This window comes from Choloepus didactylus, chromosome 1 (assembly GCF_015220235.1).
Source record: "Choloepus didactylus isolate mChoDid1 chromosome 1, mChoDid1.pri, whole genome shotgun sequence".
Classification (NCBI taxonomy): Eukaryota; Metazoa; Chordata; class Mammalia; order Pilosa; family Megalonychidae; genus Choloepus; species Choloepus didactylus.
In genome coordinates, this window is record NC_051307.1 from 124,712,579 (window position 1) to 124,729,234 (window position 16,656).

The following is a 16,656-nucleotide window of genomic DNA, read 5'->3' on the forward strand; positions in this document are numbered from 1 at the left end:
GCCCCACTTTTAGTCAGCCCTCAAGGTCCCTGCCCACTGCTTGCTCATGAGCCTCTAGGATGGGACAGGGGCTCCTGATGCTTCCATGTGGCACCCTCACTTATCCCTGCCTCTTGCAGGTACACACCATGAGCTTCCATGGAGGAAGAGTAAAGGCACCAAGCTTTCTGTGTGTGGTCAATACAGGTCTGCTGGTTGCCAAGTTTTCTCATGGGAGTTCCTGGACCTACAGCTGAGAAGGGCTGTCTCCCCAGCTAATTGCTGAGATGGGTGTGCAGAAGTGCAGAGCTCCTCCATCCCCTGCTTGGCTGGCCAGCTTGCAGCTGCCAGCCCTGGTGGTAGTCCCAGTTGAATAAACTCACCCCATCCTTCAGATGTAATTTCTCCACTCTTTCAACAATTCCCCCCTATATATTGTAGAGGTCCTTCTGTGTCTGCTTGTACCCTGGAACCACTGTCCCAGTCATTTTCTGCCCTTTTCTTTAGTTATCCCAAGGGGGAGAAGTTTGTTCTGCCTCTCCTATTCTGCCATCTTCCTGGAAGTCCCTATGTATTACTTCTTAAATAAAAAAAAATTATTAGAAAAACAATCAAAAACCTTTAAAAACAGATGAATAGTGAAAAGAGAACACAAAATAGGTCTTTTCTGAGAGAACTTCACAAGCACCTTCAAGCCAGCAGCTTTAAGAGTAGAATGAGGCCAACCCAAGCACTGTGCAGGGAACAACCATGAGATCTAGAAAGACTGATAATGACTTTTTCCAAAGTCTAAGGTCGCCTAGCTTATTTTGAGTCCAAATTCAGGTCTCTGCTTCCTGGGCCACTACAGTGTAGATCTGTCAGAGTGAGGAATGGGGTGAAGTGTTGGTATCCAACAAGAGACTCATGTCAAGGGCTTTTATAGAGAGAGAAGGGGTTAGATTACTCCCAGATGTGTCCAAATAGACTCTTAGCTGTGAAGATGACACAGGTGCTTAACCCTGTGTGAACTTGTTTTTGTATGTTTTCAACTAAAAGGAAATTTGTCTTTAAGGCTGCAAACTCATTGCCTTATTATAGAAGTAGAATAGAGTATCCATCTCCCATGTGTTGGTTCATATTGGTTTCATTTTGACAAAAATGGGACCCCTTTAACAGACTGAATGCTATTGAGCCCATGTAAGCAAGAAAGAAATGATCAAGAGCAACTTTCGAAAGAATCCTCAATTTGACATCTCAGAAGGCAAAGCTTACTTTTAGCACTTTCTCTCCATTATTTCCCTGTATGATAATATTTGGCTTCTTCGGATCATCTTTTATAGGCAATACCACCTCTAAATCAGGCTGAGTAAATGGAGAGAAGCAAAGAATCATCGTTTCCCCAAAGAAACATAGTTAACAAGGCCAATAGGAGGTCAGCTGGTGCGATCTCAAAAATATCTCTTCGCTACCTTCATTGAAGTCACAATGCTTCATGTCAGTCACATTCTCTTCACTTAAAATCAGGGTGACACTGAAAGAGACTTCAGCCAACATTGTTGTGAATTGGTGAACCAAATCCTTTCCTCTGTGATAGCTAGGGAAGAAAATATTTTTTGAAGAGGTCAAAAGTAGGGTGAAAATTGAATGTGAGGGGACAGTTTTTGTTTTTTTTTTTAATTTTTTTAAATTTTATTTTGAAATAAATTCAAATTTACATGAACAGTTGCAAAAACAATACAAAACCCATGCATAGAACTCCAGCATACCCCGACCCCTCTCCCCCCATACCCCAATCCACCAACTTTAACATCCTGTCACACCACCATTTCTTTCTTTCCCTCCCTCCCTCCCTCCCTATCATCCATCATCTATTGCTCTGTCTTCTGAACATATGAGAGCAAGCTGCACACATCCTTGAACAAACAATATAATTCACATATACAATTCCCATGAACAAGAGCATTCTTTTATGCAATCCCATTAAACGCAGCTAAGAAGTTCAAGAAATTCAACATTGATACAAACCTTACATTCTCTATTTCCTTTTTTTCCTTCTTTTTTTTTCTTATGGAGAGGACAGTTTTTTGAGGCTTTCTCTGAATGGGCAAGACGGATGTATAAAGTGGAGGATGGAGAGAGCAGGCTGATGGTGCAGTTTATCCCGGATGGAAGAAGTTTCCGGAAGAGGAAGAAATGAACACAGGCTCTTGCTTTGTTTTGTTTTGTTTTTGTCAAGGAATAGTTCTTTTATCAAAACTCACTTGCTAAAGATTAAGTTCTTCAATTTGACATCATGAAAATAAAATAACAGAGGACAAATTAGAAATCTCAATGAAGAATTTTTAATAAATAAATACATTATGATAGTGTGAACAGAGAAATTCAATGAGTTCAATGGATTTTCAAATATCTTTTGAGCAAAAAAATATTAACTAATAGTTAAAGATTTGGATTGTTTAATTCTGAATTTCTTCAACAAATTTTTTTTTGCAGGAAAGCATCTCCCTGTTATCATCACTAACTGAGTGCCTACTATTATTCAAAGGGATAAATAGGTGGCATCTTTTAAACTGTTTTTGTGTCTATTTAATATCAATAATTTCTTCTCCATATTTTTCCAATGAGACCAATAAATTTTGTAGAATTAACTGAAAACGGATTTCTGGATCATTTTACTTTTTCCTAACATGCCATCCAAAGATAAAAAAAAAAATTAAAAAACAATTAAAGAAAGTGGAATTTCTCTCATTAATGCTAAAACTCAGGAGAGATTTGTGACTATTTAGTAGGCTAAACTGGCTATCAGAGTTCCTGGAAGAGCAGCTGAAAATGTGGGAAAGGCACAGAGGTAGAGTCAACGAGACCTGGAATCTTATCACTTTTGTCACAAACTAGTTGTATGACCTCATGTAAGAGCAGTGATCCCAAATGTTAATGATTTCGATATTACCTTTACAATTTTCCCATGTATGTATACCACCTTTACCGTTATTGACTTAACAGTTTTTCATCTTGATTCTTTTTTTAACACCTTGATAATTCAACTTTTAAAAAAATATATAAGTAGGAAAAATACATAAATAGAAAAGTACATGCCGTAAATAACAACCATAAAAATGAGCACAGTGAAAAAACTGCAACAATATTATGAGATTATAACAATATACTTGTGGTTGACGTAACTAATGTTCCATTCTATTTCCTGGGCATATTGAAGAGCACACTTTCCTGTTAGGCAGGTCCATGTGACTAGTTCTGACTAATGGGCTATAAAATGAAGTAACACTTAGAACTTCTGGGCCAAATCATTTAATTGCCAGTGCACAGTTATTTCTACTCTCTTCCCCTGATGTGGCAAAGGAGAAAGCTACAAGTTCCCAATGATGCAGCTATAAGACAGCAGAGCCTCAGTCCTGGTCCCTCAGTGACAATGGTACAGTCGTGCTTCCATTCTGAACCCCACCCCATGTAGGGTGCAAATAAGAAATACACTTTCTCTCTGTCTGGTCACTGAGACTTTGAGCGTGTTTATTACCAACAGCAAAACCTGACTTATCCTGACTTATAAAGTGTAATTGCCCACTGAAGACTGTGGATTCTTGGTCTGCTTACTCTTCATTGAAAAACAGGCGATTAGGAAATATTAATGCGATGTTAAGGGAATATCTATGATCTGAGACTTTCTTCTTGTGTTTGATGAAAAATTTAAGAGCAATTAAAACAAGAAAACTCTTCTTTCATGTACTTCAAATGCATCACCCTTGCCTTGAAATATACTGGGCAAAATAACTCTTTGATCCTTGGTTTTCTTATCAAGAACAGAATAGAAAATAAGCAACTCTAAGATGATAGGAGGAAAGCACATGAAGATGGCAGTTCTTTGGTATATATTCAAAAAATGTTGGTGGCTTTTATTTTAAAGTTACATGACATTATGCCAATGTATCACAATGATATATTGAGGGGCAATAATTTATTTAGCACTGTTCTTGGCTGTGGGGACATAAGAAATAGAGATGGTATTTTCATTTGGGCAAGCCTCTCTGAAGGTAATGGCATTTGTGTAGAGACTTGAATGTTGAAAATAAATCCTTCACGAGTGATCTTTATGAATGTAACAGATAGAGGAAGCAGTGTGTAAATATCCCAAGATACCACATAACCCAGGGGATGAGTCGTAGGGTGGTGAAGAACAGTCAGATTTGGGATATATATCGTATGTAGAGCCAATAAGACTTTTTTGATGCTTTTGCCTACAGAATATTCAAATAGTATCTAAAACAGGAAGTTATCATTTTTTGAACTTTTATTGTATATCCAGCACTGAGGATAATGCTTTGCTTTTGTTAACCCTCACAGCAATCCTACCCATAAGGTAGATATTATTATTCTTTCCATTTTGTCATCTGGGAAACTGAAGCTAAAGAGATTAAGAAACTTGTCCAAGATTACACAGCAGGTAAATAAAAGAGATGGAAACCCAACCCAGGAAACCCAACGGCTGTGCACTCATTCACTATTCCATCGTGATTACAGTGGATGCTACTTTATTTTCCCAGTGATTAACCAGCAGTTACATTTTACTAAATCAACTGTGTCCTGCTCCTTGTCTTTGGAATATTTGGAATCTGATCATGAAGTCAACCTAAGAAATACCCATGTGCTTACATTTTGCTTGTGTAAACAGAACATTTTGCAGAGGAATGCAAGGGTTGAGGGTTGCAAGAAAAGTCCAGCTATGCAGAATAGGATGGATGCCACTTAACTTTGACCAATTATTCACATATGTCTTGAGCATGAAAACTATTTGTTGGTTTCCTACAATTATCCATGGAACACTGCAAGGTTCTGGGTCACTTCCCAGTAGATGGTTGCTTTCCAAACAGTCATTTCAGCATGTATATGGGTTTGTGTGAGTATGAGGGGGAGGTGGAGATGCAGAAAGGATGAGGGAAAAGATGGATGAATTAGAAGTTGGCCAGTGGGATGTGGCACCATCAATTTGGTTTTAAAGAATGTTGTAGCTAGAAGCAGCACAGTTCAATAAGCACACAGTATGAGCCAGACACAACTGGATTTGGATTCCAACTCTGTAATTAACATATGACTATGGTCAGGTCATTTTATCTGCTTGAGTGGCAGGTTCTTCAACTGCAAAATGGTGATGTTTACCATATAGTGTGGGGGAAGATTATAAATATTCATGCATTTGAAGAATTTGGTGAATTATCTATGTTTAAGAGACAGTGGTAATAAATTATCAGTATTGAGTTTCAACTTAATATATTTCTTTTAAGTTTTCATTTAAATTATTTCATTCATCTTTTGGAATAGGCAATACCTGATCATGGTACAAATTCAAATATTACAAAGGGAGAACAGTAAAAAAATAAGTTTTCTTCCCTTCCCTGTATTCCAGCAATCTGAACAAATCCTGTTACAAGATTCTTAGATATCTCTCAGGAAATTTCTCCTTTTATTTCTCTCACAATGGTAGCATACTACATACTCATGGAATTTTTACTTAATTTATCTTGGAGATCATTACATACAAATTCAAATGAAGCTCTTTTTCTTATTTTTCTCCTTCCCCTCTTTCTTCTCCTCCTTCCTCCCCCTTTTTCTCCTCTTCTTTTAAAGTACATAATATTCTGTTGTAGCATAATTCCCTTGACCAGTTTTCTATCATGGACATTAGGGGTGTTTCCAATCTTTTGCTATTGCAAACAATGCTTCAATATGTATCACGGGAAAAAAAATCACAGACTCGCTGGGTCAAAGAATATGGACATCAGATCAATCTTTAAGGAGTTGTCACAAATTTACATACCCACCGCTAGTGATGAGAGTCCTGTTTCCCTATAACAAAAGAACAAATAATCCAATATTCTGATCTTTGCCAATTTAAGATGATAAAACATGATGCTTTTTTTTATTGTGCATGAGTTTCTGTGAATCTTTTCACATGTCAAAAAGCCATTCATTTTATTTTCTATGTGGGGTGTCTATTTAACTGTCTGTTCCTATCTCTTGCCTGTATATTTATTGGGTTATTGGTTTTACTTTCTAGAGGTTCTTTTTGTAAGAAAATGGCCTTTTTTTTTTGTCATAGTAATTATAATTTTCTAATTTGATATTTATTTTTTGCCATTTTTCATGTTTTTACCTTTGCAGTTGAATTTATCAATCTTTCCTTTTAGGTTTGCTCATTGTGATGGTTTGAAGCTGTATGTGCCCCAGAAAAGATCATGTTTTTAAAGCTAATCCACTCCTGTGGGTGTGGACCCATTGTAAGTAGAATCTTTTGGTGATTTAGATCTTAACCTAAGTTCAGTTGTGGCCCACCTCATTCAGGGTGAGTCTTAATCCTCTTATTGGAGTCCTTTATAAAAGGATAAAAGACAGAGAGAAGACAGAAAAAAGCCCTAGAGAAGCTCAAGGAGAAAAGCTAGAGAAAAACTGAGAGAGGACACAGAGAAAACAGAGAAGAAGCAACTGAAGCCAGAAGCTGGAAGCAACAAAACCCAGGAGAGAAGGGAGAGACCAGCAGACATCACCATGTACCTGGCCATGTGGCAAAGGAACAGAGGATCACTGGTAGCCGGTCATTGGGGAGAGAGCATCACCTGTTGATGCCTTGATTTGGGCATTTTCATGGCCTGAGAACTATAAACTTGTAAGTTAATAAATCCCCATTGTAAAAGCCAACACATTTTTGGTACATTGCCTTTCATTGGCTTTAGCAAACTAAAACATTCATATACAGAAAGAAGTTCCCACTGGAATTTTTATCTTTATTAGTGAAGTTGTAGGTTTACAAAAAAATCATGCAGAAAGTACAGAGTTCTCATATATACCTTCTTAAATTTTTTCCTAATATTAACATTTTGCATTAATGTGGAACCTTTGTAACATTAATGAAACAATATTATTATAATTATACTATTAACTGTAGGGCATAATTTACATTAGGGTTCACTGTGCTGTACAGTCTATGGTTTAAAAAAAATTTTTTTTATATATACAACCTAAAATTTCCCCCTTTTAACCATATTCAAATATATAATTCAGTGGTATTACATTCACAAAGTAAAGTGCTACCGTAACCAACATCCATTACCAAAATTTTTCCATCAGCCCAAACAGAAACTCTGTAGAAATTAAGCATTAAGAAATTAAGCTTAAGAAATCAAGCTTTCTGTTCCCTGCCCCAATCCTGGACCCTGGTAACCTTTATTCTAGCTTTTGGCTCTATAAATTTGTATATTCTAATTATTTCCTGTAAATGAGATAATACAATATTTGTCCTTTTATGTCTGGTTTAGTTCAGTCATCATGAGGTCTTCAAGGTTTATCCATGTTGTCACATGTATCAGAACTTCATTTTTATGGCTGAATAATATCTATATACCATGTTTTGTTTATCCATTCATCAGGTGATGGACAAACGGATTGCTTCTATCTTTTGGCAATTGTCAGTAATGCCGCTATGAACATCAGTGCACAAATACCTGTTTTCAATTCTTTGGGGTACATACCTAGAAGTGGGGTTGCAGGGCTATATGGCAATTCTATACTTAACATTCAGAGGAACTGCCAAACTATTTTACAATCCCACCAACAGTGAACCAGTGTTCTTACTTCTCTACATATCTCCAACACTTGTTATTTTCCATTTTTATAATAGATGCCATTCTTGTGGGTGTGAAATGGCATCTCACTGTGGTTTTGATGTGCATTTCCCTAATGGCTAATAATGTTGAGCATCTTTTCATATATGTATTGGCCATTTGTTCAACTTCTAGGAAGAACTGTCTATTTTAGTCTTTTGCTCATTTTTGAAGTGGGTTGTTTGTCTTTTTGTTGTTAAGTTGTAGGATTTCTTTATATATCCTGAATATTAAACCCTTATCAGATATTTGGTTTCCAAATATTTTCTCCCATTCTGTAGTTTGTCTTTTTACAGTCATGAAAAAGATCTTTGATGCACAGTTTTAAATTTTGTTGAAGTCCTATTTATTTATTTTCTCTTTCATTGCTCATACTTTTGGTGTAAGGTCTAAGAAACTATTGCCTATCACAAGGTCCTGGAGAAGCTTCCCTAATTTTTTTCCAGAACTTTTATAGTTTTGGTACTTATATTTAAGATTTTCATCCATTTGTGTTATTTTTTTTTTTTAATTTAGTATGAGGTAAGTGCCCACCTTCATTCCTTTGCATATGGATATCATCCAGCTTTCCCAGCACCATTTGTTAGAGAGACTATTCTTTCTCCATTGATCAGGTTTTGAACCCTTTCCAAAAATCAGTTGTCCAGACATGTAATAGTTTATTTCTGAACTGTCATTTCAATTCCATCTATCTATATGTCTGTCCTTGTGATGGTACAATACTGTTTTCATTATTGTAGGTTTTCAATATGTTTTAAAGTTGGCAAGTTTAAGTCTTCCAACTTTGCTCTTCTTTTTCAGGATTGTTTTGGCTATTTGGGGCCCCTTACCCTTCCATATAATTTGATGATTGGTTGTTGGAATTTTAATTGAAATTTTGTTGAATGTGTAAATCATTTTGGGTAGAATTGACTTAATTATATTTAGTCTTCCAATCCATGAACATGGAATGTCCTTCCATTTATTTAGGTCTTTATTTTTCTAGCAATGCTTTGTAGTTTTCCATTTAAAAGTCCTATACATTGTTGGTAAAACTTATTCCTAGATATTTGATTCTTTTAGTTTCTATTGTAAATGGACTTTTTTTTCTTGATTTCTTCTTCAGATTGTTCATTACTGGTGTACAGAAACAATACTGGTTTTTGCTTGTTGGTTTTGTACCCTGCCACTTTGATGAGTTCATTAGCTCTGGTAACTTTGTTGAGGATTTCTCAGGATTTTCCCTATATAGGATTATGTCATTTGCATATAGGGCAAATTTTACTTTTTCCTTTCTACTTTGGATGCTTTTCTTTTTCTTGCCTAATATCTCTGGCTAGAACTTCTAGTACAATGTCAAATAACATTGGTGACAGTGGGCATCCTTGTCTTATTCCTGATCTTAGGGGGAAAGCTTTCAGTCTTTCAAAAGTGGGTATGTTAACAGTTTTTCTGATATTACTTAGTTCTTTCTCCAGGTTTTCCTTTATCTCCTTGAGTATACTGAGCATCATTTGTTTTTTTTTTTTTTTTTTTTTTATGTAGAAAAGCAATTTATTCCATTATAAGCACTTGCACAGTTAGTCATGGAGAATAACAGGCCTGCTGGTGAAACAGGTCACCAAAAAGGGACATGGTACCAAACTAGTGGTCAAGGACTAACTCCTAAAAAAAAAAGCAAACTCTTATCCAGGATTAATTTAATTTTAAAAACGAGTATCCGCTATCAAGTCATTCTTCTCAACTTAACTGGACAGTCTACCTGTGGTATAACTGTCAGGTAAAAACATACATCTTTACAACTTGGTGGTCCCAAGTTTAAAAAACAACCATTTCACAGAAAGGAAAGAAATAATATGAAACAGCTCAAGAAATACACTAACGAGCAAAAATATATGGGGAAAGAGGAACACATAAAATAGTTTTGACTTAACTGAAGAAACTGAGACTGGTCTATATAGGAAAATGTGCATCCTGGAAAGTTAGGTATGATGATTTTAGAGTAGGAATCTATATGACTTGAATCTCTCCCCTATTTCCTGAATAAACACATCTGCAGTATTATACTTCATGGCTCAGACGCCTACCCAACATGGCTCTATTCATTATCCACTCTAACCTGAAATGAGTCTGAAAAATTTGGGAATATAGCATAAGAAAAACAACCACACAACTATATTCCCCTTTCTGTGTCTGCTTCAGACCTGGGTTTGATTCTAGAAAATTCCTGAAGAAAATTTAAATATAAGTTTGTGGCTTTGCTGAATCAAGTCCCCCAGTTAATATTTAGAAAAACACCCAATGTCTGGGCTAATAGCATTTGTTGATGGCAATTATAGAGGGATAGCCAAACAAAGTCTGTGTCTCAAAACCAGTGTTAAATCAATCTCAGGATTGAGAGGGAAAAAAGGGGAGTTTAAAATCACAAGTGCAGACATATCTAGGATCCTTGTCCTTCTGGATCCACACTTCCTTCAGGGTCTTCATCATTATAAATGTTCTCTGCCATCTGCCACACTTGCATGATATTGTCTTCTGATACAGAACAAATCACCCAAGGTTCATTGGGATTCCAGGAGAAATCAGATATCTTGGCAGTGTGACCACCATGAATAAACAACAACTCTGGTGGCCCATCTTCTGCATCTTCTGGCGATTGTTCCTCTCCAATTTTACTTAAATCCCAGACATTCAGTCTACGATCCGTGCCACTGGAAGCCAAAATAGTTTCATTGTGTGGTGACCACTGAACCTGGAATATTTCATCCTTATGTGATTCAAAGGAATGCAACTTGAGTTTCAGATTTCTCAGATCCCACAAGGCAACAGTCTTGTCAGCTGATCCTGTGGCAAGAATGAACTCACTGTAAGGATTGAAAGAGAGGCAGTTCACTTCAGCAGTGTGAGCATCAACTGAGTGGCTTGGTTTGGAAGTATTGTTTGAACGAGTATCCCAGATCATAAGCTTCTGATCATCAGCAACTGACCCAAACAGAGACTCATGGAGTAGATGCCAGGAAACATCCTCTACTACAGCTGTGTGCCCTGTAAAGATGGTCTTCGCATCTACCACTTTTCCTTCCTTTGGAACGGCACTGATGTCCCATAAGCAGATGGTATGGTCATCTGAAGCACTAAGTAAGTGCCCGCTGAGATTTGGGTTCCAAGAAAGCCCATAGCCTTCTTTCTGATGTCCACGGAGACGCAAGTCTGGGTTGCACTCTCCAGAAGGGTCTGGTTTAGAAGGGTGTTTCGTGTAGTCAAAAACAAGAACATCACTGGATGGAGTCTTTGTTGCAATGATGCAAGGGTTCTGGGGCATATAACGGGCCCTGTTCACTTCTCCTTCATGGTTGATCTTGATTTCTATTTCAATTTTTCCACTAACTGAGCCAAAACCTCCAAATTCTCCTTTCTCACTGTCGTAGTGTGATGCATCAAACTGAGCATCATCATTAGGGAGCTGCACACTGGCTATTACAAGGTGGTTTTGTTCATCTGAAGTGTGTGTCCCCAGGACAAGTCGATGAATGCTGAAATCTTTTCCTTCTGGTCTGGTTACATCTGGAAGCCACTGTGCAGTGAGGCTGGGCCACTCCAGAGCATGGGTCATGACCAAATCATAAAGAAAAGGAGTGTTCTTTTTCCATATTTTGTACTCCTCGTTGATCACACGTTCTTCCACTGCGTCATCAAAGGCTGCTTCCTTGTCGGCCATGGCGGACAGGCGAGAGCGCGGGGGGGACGCGGGGGGTGGTTCCCGGAGTTGAGCGTTGCGAGAGGGGCGGGGAGGCTGGGGGCGCTTGCTCAGCGCGCTCGGCCTCTATTGTTTTCCATTTGTTTTTTAAAGTCTTTGTCTGGTCTAACAAAAGTCTGGTATTTTTGTCAATGGTTTCTGAATTTTTATCTTGTTCCATTGGATGGGCCATCATTTTCTGTTTCTTTTTAGTCTTGTATTCTTTTATTGCATACTGAATATTTTAATAAAGCATTAATTGTGGGATTTAGTCCCTGAGTTGCCTGTTCCTTAAGTTTGTATTCAGCTAGTGATATGATAGCTATTTCCTTAAGTGCTAGGAGCTAATAAAAATAACCAAACCAAGGGAAAAAAAAATCCAAAATTTTCACATTCTTTGCAAATTAGCAAATAGTTGATACTCCCCTTCAGCATTGATCCCACCTATCAAGAAAATCAGCCCAAAGCAAATGTGTAGTATATGGTCTTTCCTGTCTTTTCTGAGCCTGCATCTTGTTCTGGGTTTGTGCTTGCTTGTGGCCTTAGGGATTTCCCCATTTACAGGATACTGAATGTCCCCTCTACTTCTTATAAAATAGAAACACCCCTCCTGGGTGCTCTGTTGTATGTCTTAAAGCTAGTAATCCTTTGCCCTAGCATGCTTTGACTTAATTGTTTTTTGCACTGTGTTAGCTCTCCACAAACTTGGCTGCAGGGAAATTTGGGAAGGACCAACCAGATGAATTTCGTAGTTCAGTCTTTCATGCCTCCACCTGATAGATTGACACTGACATACAGTTACTCAAAAATTCACATAGAGGTTTATTCTGTTCCCTATGGAAAAGGGTCAGGGAACCATGTGATGGTTAAGTTCATGTATCAAATTGGCCAGGTTATGGTGCCCATTTGTCTGGTCAAGCAAGTGCTGAGAATATTTCATGATGCATCTATGACTGATTACATTGACAAGCAGACTGAGGAGATTATCTTCAACAATGACTGAGGACATTGTCTTCAACAATGAGAGAAGTCTCATCCAAACAGTAGAGGGCCTTAGAAGGAGAACTGATGATTTTAGCAGTCAGAAGAGTAAGTTTCCAACTCTGTAATCAGCCAGCTAGCTTTTCCTGTGGAATTCACAAAAAACTTTAATTGGCGTTCCCAGCTCACAGTCTGTCCTATAGTATTTGGACTTGCCAATCCCCTTAGTCACAAGAGATACTTTTTATAAAATTTCATAATATTTGTAAAATACATACACAGTCACCTATCAGTTCTGTTTCCCGAGAGAACCCTGCATAATACAGCTTTGGTACCAGAGTGGTTCTTGAGAAACAAAGTCTTAAGGATGAGATTTCTGAATTGGTTCTGGGGTTTTGGGAATTGGTTCTCTAATATGACTAGATTCTAAAAAACAATGACTCTATTTCCAACAATCAAGATGGCACTGATAGTCCATAGTGTGAGCTGGCAATACAGATATGCAAAATATCAACACTGAATCTAGTGGTTACTCAAATGCTTATAGGAGGAAAGGCACTGGGTGAGAATGTTTTTGATACCATAACAGTGTTCTGTGGAGTTAAAAAGTGTAATTATGTTGACTGCTTGTCCCTAAATATGGTGGATATAGATGTAAAAGAAAGGGATGAACTCAAGGCTTCAAATTTCCAGCGTAAGCACCACATCAAGAATAGGAAAGTTTCTGTGTGTGCCCCGAAAGAAAACCTTATTTCATGTAGTTGCAGACTTGAGATTTCTGAAAACCAGACCCAGAGTCTCGTTGTTTTGAGTGGTTGAATTGCAATGTAAATTAATTTTCCAACCTTGTATGGTGTCTGCTGTTAACGTGAGGGCATTGATTGGAAAAGAATGGGATCCTGAAAATTGGACTGGAGACATATGTGTGATAATCATGTTGGGGGAACATTGAAACCCTAGATTCTGCTGAGTCTTTGCCAGGTAAAGCTGTTATGGGTTGCCCTGAGGGACCAGCCTTCTGACCTCCAGTGTGCCCTGGGGAATCTGCCATCCAACTCCACCTGAAGACATTAACCCTGCTGTGTCTGGCAAACCTGAAACCACCTCCAGTGAGCAACAGCCCTCACTCATCTATCTGAAGAGATTAATTCTATTTCACCAGGTGAAACTGCAATGGAATGCCCTGAGGTAGCTGGCTTGCAAGACACTTCTAAGTCTTCCCATGACCCACCCCCACCAGCCTATTTTCTTCCAGATTTATAACTAGGCTGATGTCCCAACAGACCCCAAAAAGTGAGAAAAAAGGGGTAAGCCAAGAGGAGGTATGCTACACTCCAAAAAAACTGCATGATTTTTCCAATGTATATAGACAGAAATCAGAATAATACGTGTGTGAGTGGATATTAATGGTGTGGTATAATGGTGAAAGGAATATAAAGTTGAATCAGGCTGAATTTATTGATATGGTTCCCTAAACAGAGATATTATAGATTCAGTGTTGTAGCTCAGGGGGTTAGAAAGGGCTCTAACAGTTTGTTCAGGTGGTTGGCTAAAGCATGGGCCAAAAGGTGGTCTATATCGCCTGAGGGGGAAATGCCAGAACTGTGCTGGTATAATGCATATGAGGGGTACAAAAGCTTAGAAAGATTGGATGTGATAATGGATTTATCAGGTAAGACATGCTTACCCACCCAAGAAATGTGCAGAAGACACACCTTTCACAGGAACTGTGGGGAATAGATTTGTTAGACTAACTTCATCATCCCTGAAGAGCTCTGTGGATGCTCTTCTCTGCAGTTCTGCTATTATTGTGGCAACTGCTGCCACTGAACTTAGATCTTTAAATGCAATGAGGATGATCAGATCCAGGCGGGCAGAAGCTAAGTGAGAGCACTTAATTGCCAAAGACAAAGGGGGAATGGTTACCGTAATGGACAGCAGACTCAAAGCAGTAATCAAAATAGCCTGATTCACAGACACATATGCCATTTGACTAGTAGATCATGGGGTACCTAGAGGTAAAACAGATGGGCAGTCTATTAAATTCTTACTTGATGTGTATAAGCACAAGAATTCTAGGTCAAGTGAACAAAAGTCTAAGTTGAATTACAAAACAAAATAGAGTCATCTCCCCTTAATCAATGCCCAGATTTGGGGCAGTTTACAGACCCAGAGTCCCTTGAATGAAGGGAAGGCTGGTTCCCTTTGGGGAAGGACCCTGGTACACTGCCAAAAATTTATATTGTTAATCTTCCTTCCAACATTTCCCAGAGACCTATGGCTTTTTATCAGGACATCTGTGCACTGGGGTTAAGGAAATGATCAGATATTTCAGGGATAATTAGACACTGCCTCATGATTGACATTAATGCCAAGAGACACACCATGCCACTGTAGCCAACCAGTCAGAGTTGGGGCTTATGGAGGTCAGGTGATCAGAGTTTTTGCGCAGGTCCATCTTACAGTGGATCCATTGGGTTATTTCCCCAGTTCCAGAAGGCATAATTGGAATAGACATAGTCAGCAAATGGTAGAATCCCCACACTGGTTCCTTGACTTGCGGAGTAAAGGCTATTATGGTAGGAAAGGCCAAGTGCCCCTAATTAGCAAAATAGTAAATCAAAAGCAGTACCAGATTCCTGGAGGGAATGCAGGGGTGATGATTCCCACCACATCCTCATTCAACTCTATTATTTGGCCTGTGCAGAAAGCAGATGTATCTTGAAGGATGATAGTGGATTATCTTAAACGTAACCAGGTGGTGACTCCAATTGCAGCTGCTGTGCCAGATGTGGTATCACTGCTTGACCAAATAAACACATTGTCTGGTATCTAATATGCAGCTTTTGATCTGGCAAATGCTTTTTTCTTAATTGCTGCTGGTAAAGACCACCAGAAAAGAGTCTGCTTTGAGCTGGCAAGGCCAGAAATATACCTCTTCACTCTCCTCCTTCAGGGATCTATCAACTCCCCAGCTCTATCTCGTAATCTATTCTGCAGGGAACTTGATTGTCTCTCCTTCTCACAAGACATCATGCTGGTCCATTATATGGATGATACCATGTTAATTAGACCTAGTGAGCAAGAAGTAGCACTCACTTTAGATTTATTGATGAGACATTTATGTGTCGGAGGGTAGCAGTTAAATACAACAAATATTCACTGAAATTCCTAGGTATCCAATGTTGTGGGGAGTGTCAAGATATCCCTTCTAAGGTGAAGGATAAGCTGTTGCGTTTGGCCTCTCCTACAACCAAAAAAGGAAAGCAACACCTAGTTGATCTCTTTGGATTTTGGAGATGTCATATTCCTTTTTTGGGTGTGCTACTCCAGCCCATTTACCAGGTAACCGGAAAAGCTTCTAGTTTTGAGTGGGGAATGGAACAAGATTAGGCTCTGTGATAAGCTGTGCAAGCTGCTCTGCCACTTGGACCATATGATCCAGCTGATCCAATGGTGCTGGAAGTGTCAGTGGCAAATAGAGATGCTGTCTGGAGACTCTGGCAGGCCCCTGTAGGAGAATCACAATGCAGACCCTTAGGATTTTGGAGCACAGCTTTGCGATCCTCTGCAGATAAATACTCGCCTTTTGAGAAACAGCTTTTGGTCTGCTACGGGCCTTAGTGAAGACAGAATACTTAACCATGGGCCACCAAGTTACCATGAGACCTGAGGTGCCTATCATGAACTGGGTGTTGTCTAATTTAGCAAGCCATAAAGTTGGGTGTGCATGGCAGCACTCCATCATAAAATGAAAGTGGTATATAGGATATATGGCTCAAGTAGTTTGAAGGCACAAGTAAATTACATGAGGAAGTCGATCAAATGCCCATGGCCCTTCTCCGGCAACATTCCCTTCTCTTTCTCAACCTACAGCTATGGCCTCTTGGGGAGTTCCTTATGATCAGTTGATTGAGAAAGAAAATTTGGGCCTGGTTTACAGATGGTTCTGCACGATATACAAGTACCACTCTAAAGTGGAAAGCTGTAGGACTACAGCCCCTTTCTGAGACATCCTAGAAAGACAGTGGTGAAGGGAAATTCTCCCAGTGGGTGCAACCTCAAGCAGTGCACCTGGTTGCTCATTTTGCTTCGAAAAATAAATGGCTGCGAGTTTGTATACTGATTCACTGGCTGTCGCCAAGGCTTGTGTGGATGGTCAGGGACTTGGAAGGAACATGATTGGAAAACTGGTGACAAAGAGGTCTGGGGAAGAGATATGTGGATAGATCTTTCTGAGTGAGCCTGGAATCACTTTTATGGTTTGATGTGGTGTGAGAGAGGTGTAAATTATATTTAAATTATATTGTGATTTTAATGCATCTCAAT

General features: G+C 38.8%; 1 protein-coding gene across 1 annotated transcript; it reads right to left on the minus strand.

Annotated features, from left to right (window-relative positions):
* Positions 1-9,969: 9,969 nt before the first annotated feature.
* Positions 9,970-11,405, minus strand: LOC119527267 (histone-binding protein RBBP4). The gene has a single exon (XM_037827118.1). The coding sequence runs from the start codon at positions 11,326-11,328 to the stop codon at positions 10,051-10,053; it is 1,278 nt and encodes a 425-aa protein (XP_037683046.1). The 5' UTR covers positions 11,329-11,405; the 3' UTR covers positions 9,970-10,050.
* Positions 11,406-16,656: the final 5,251 nt, after the last annotated feature.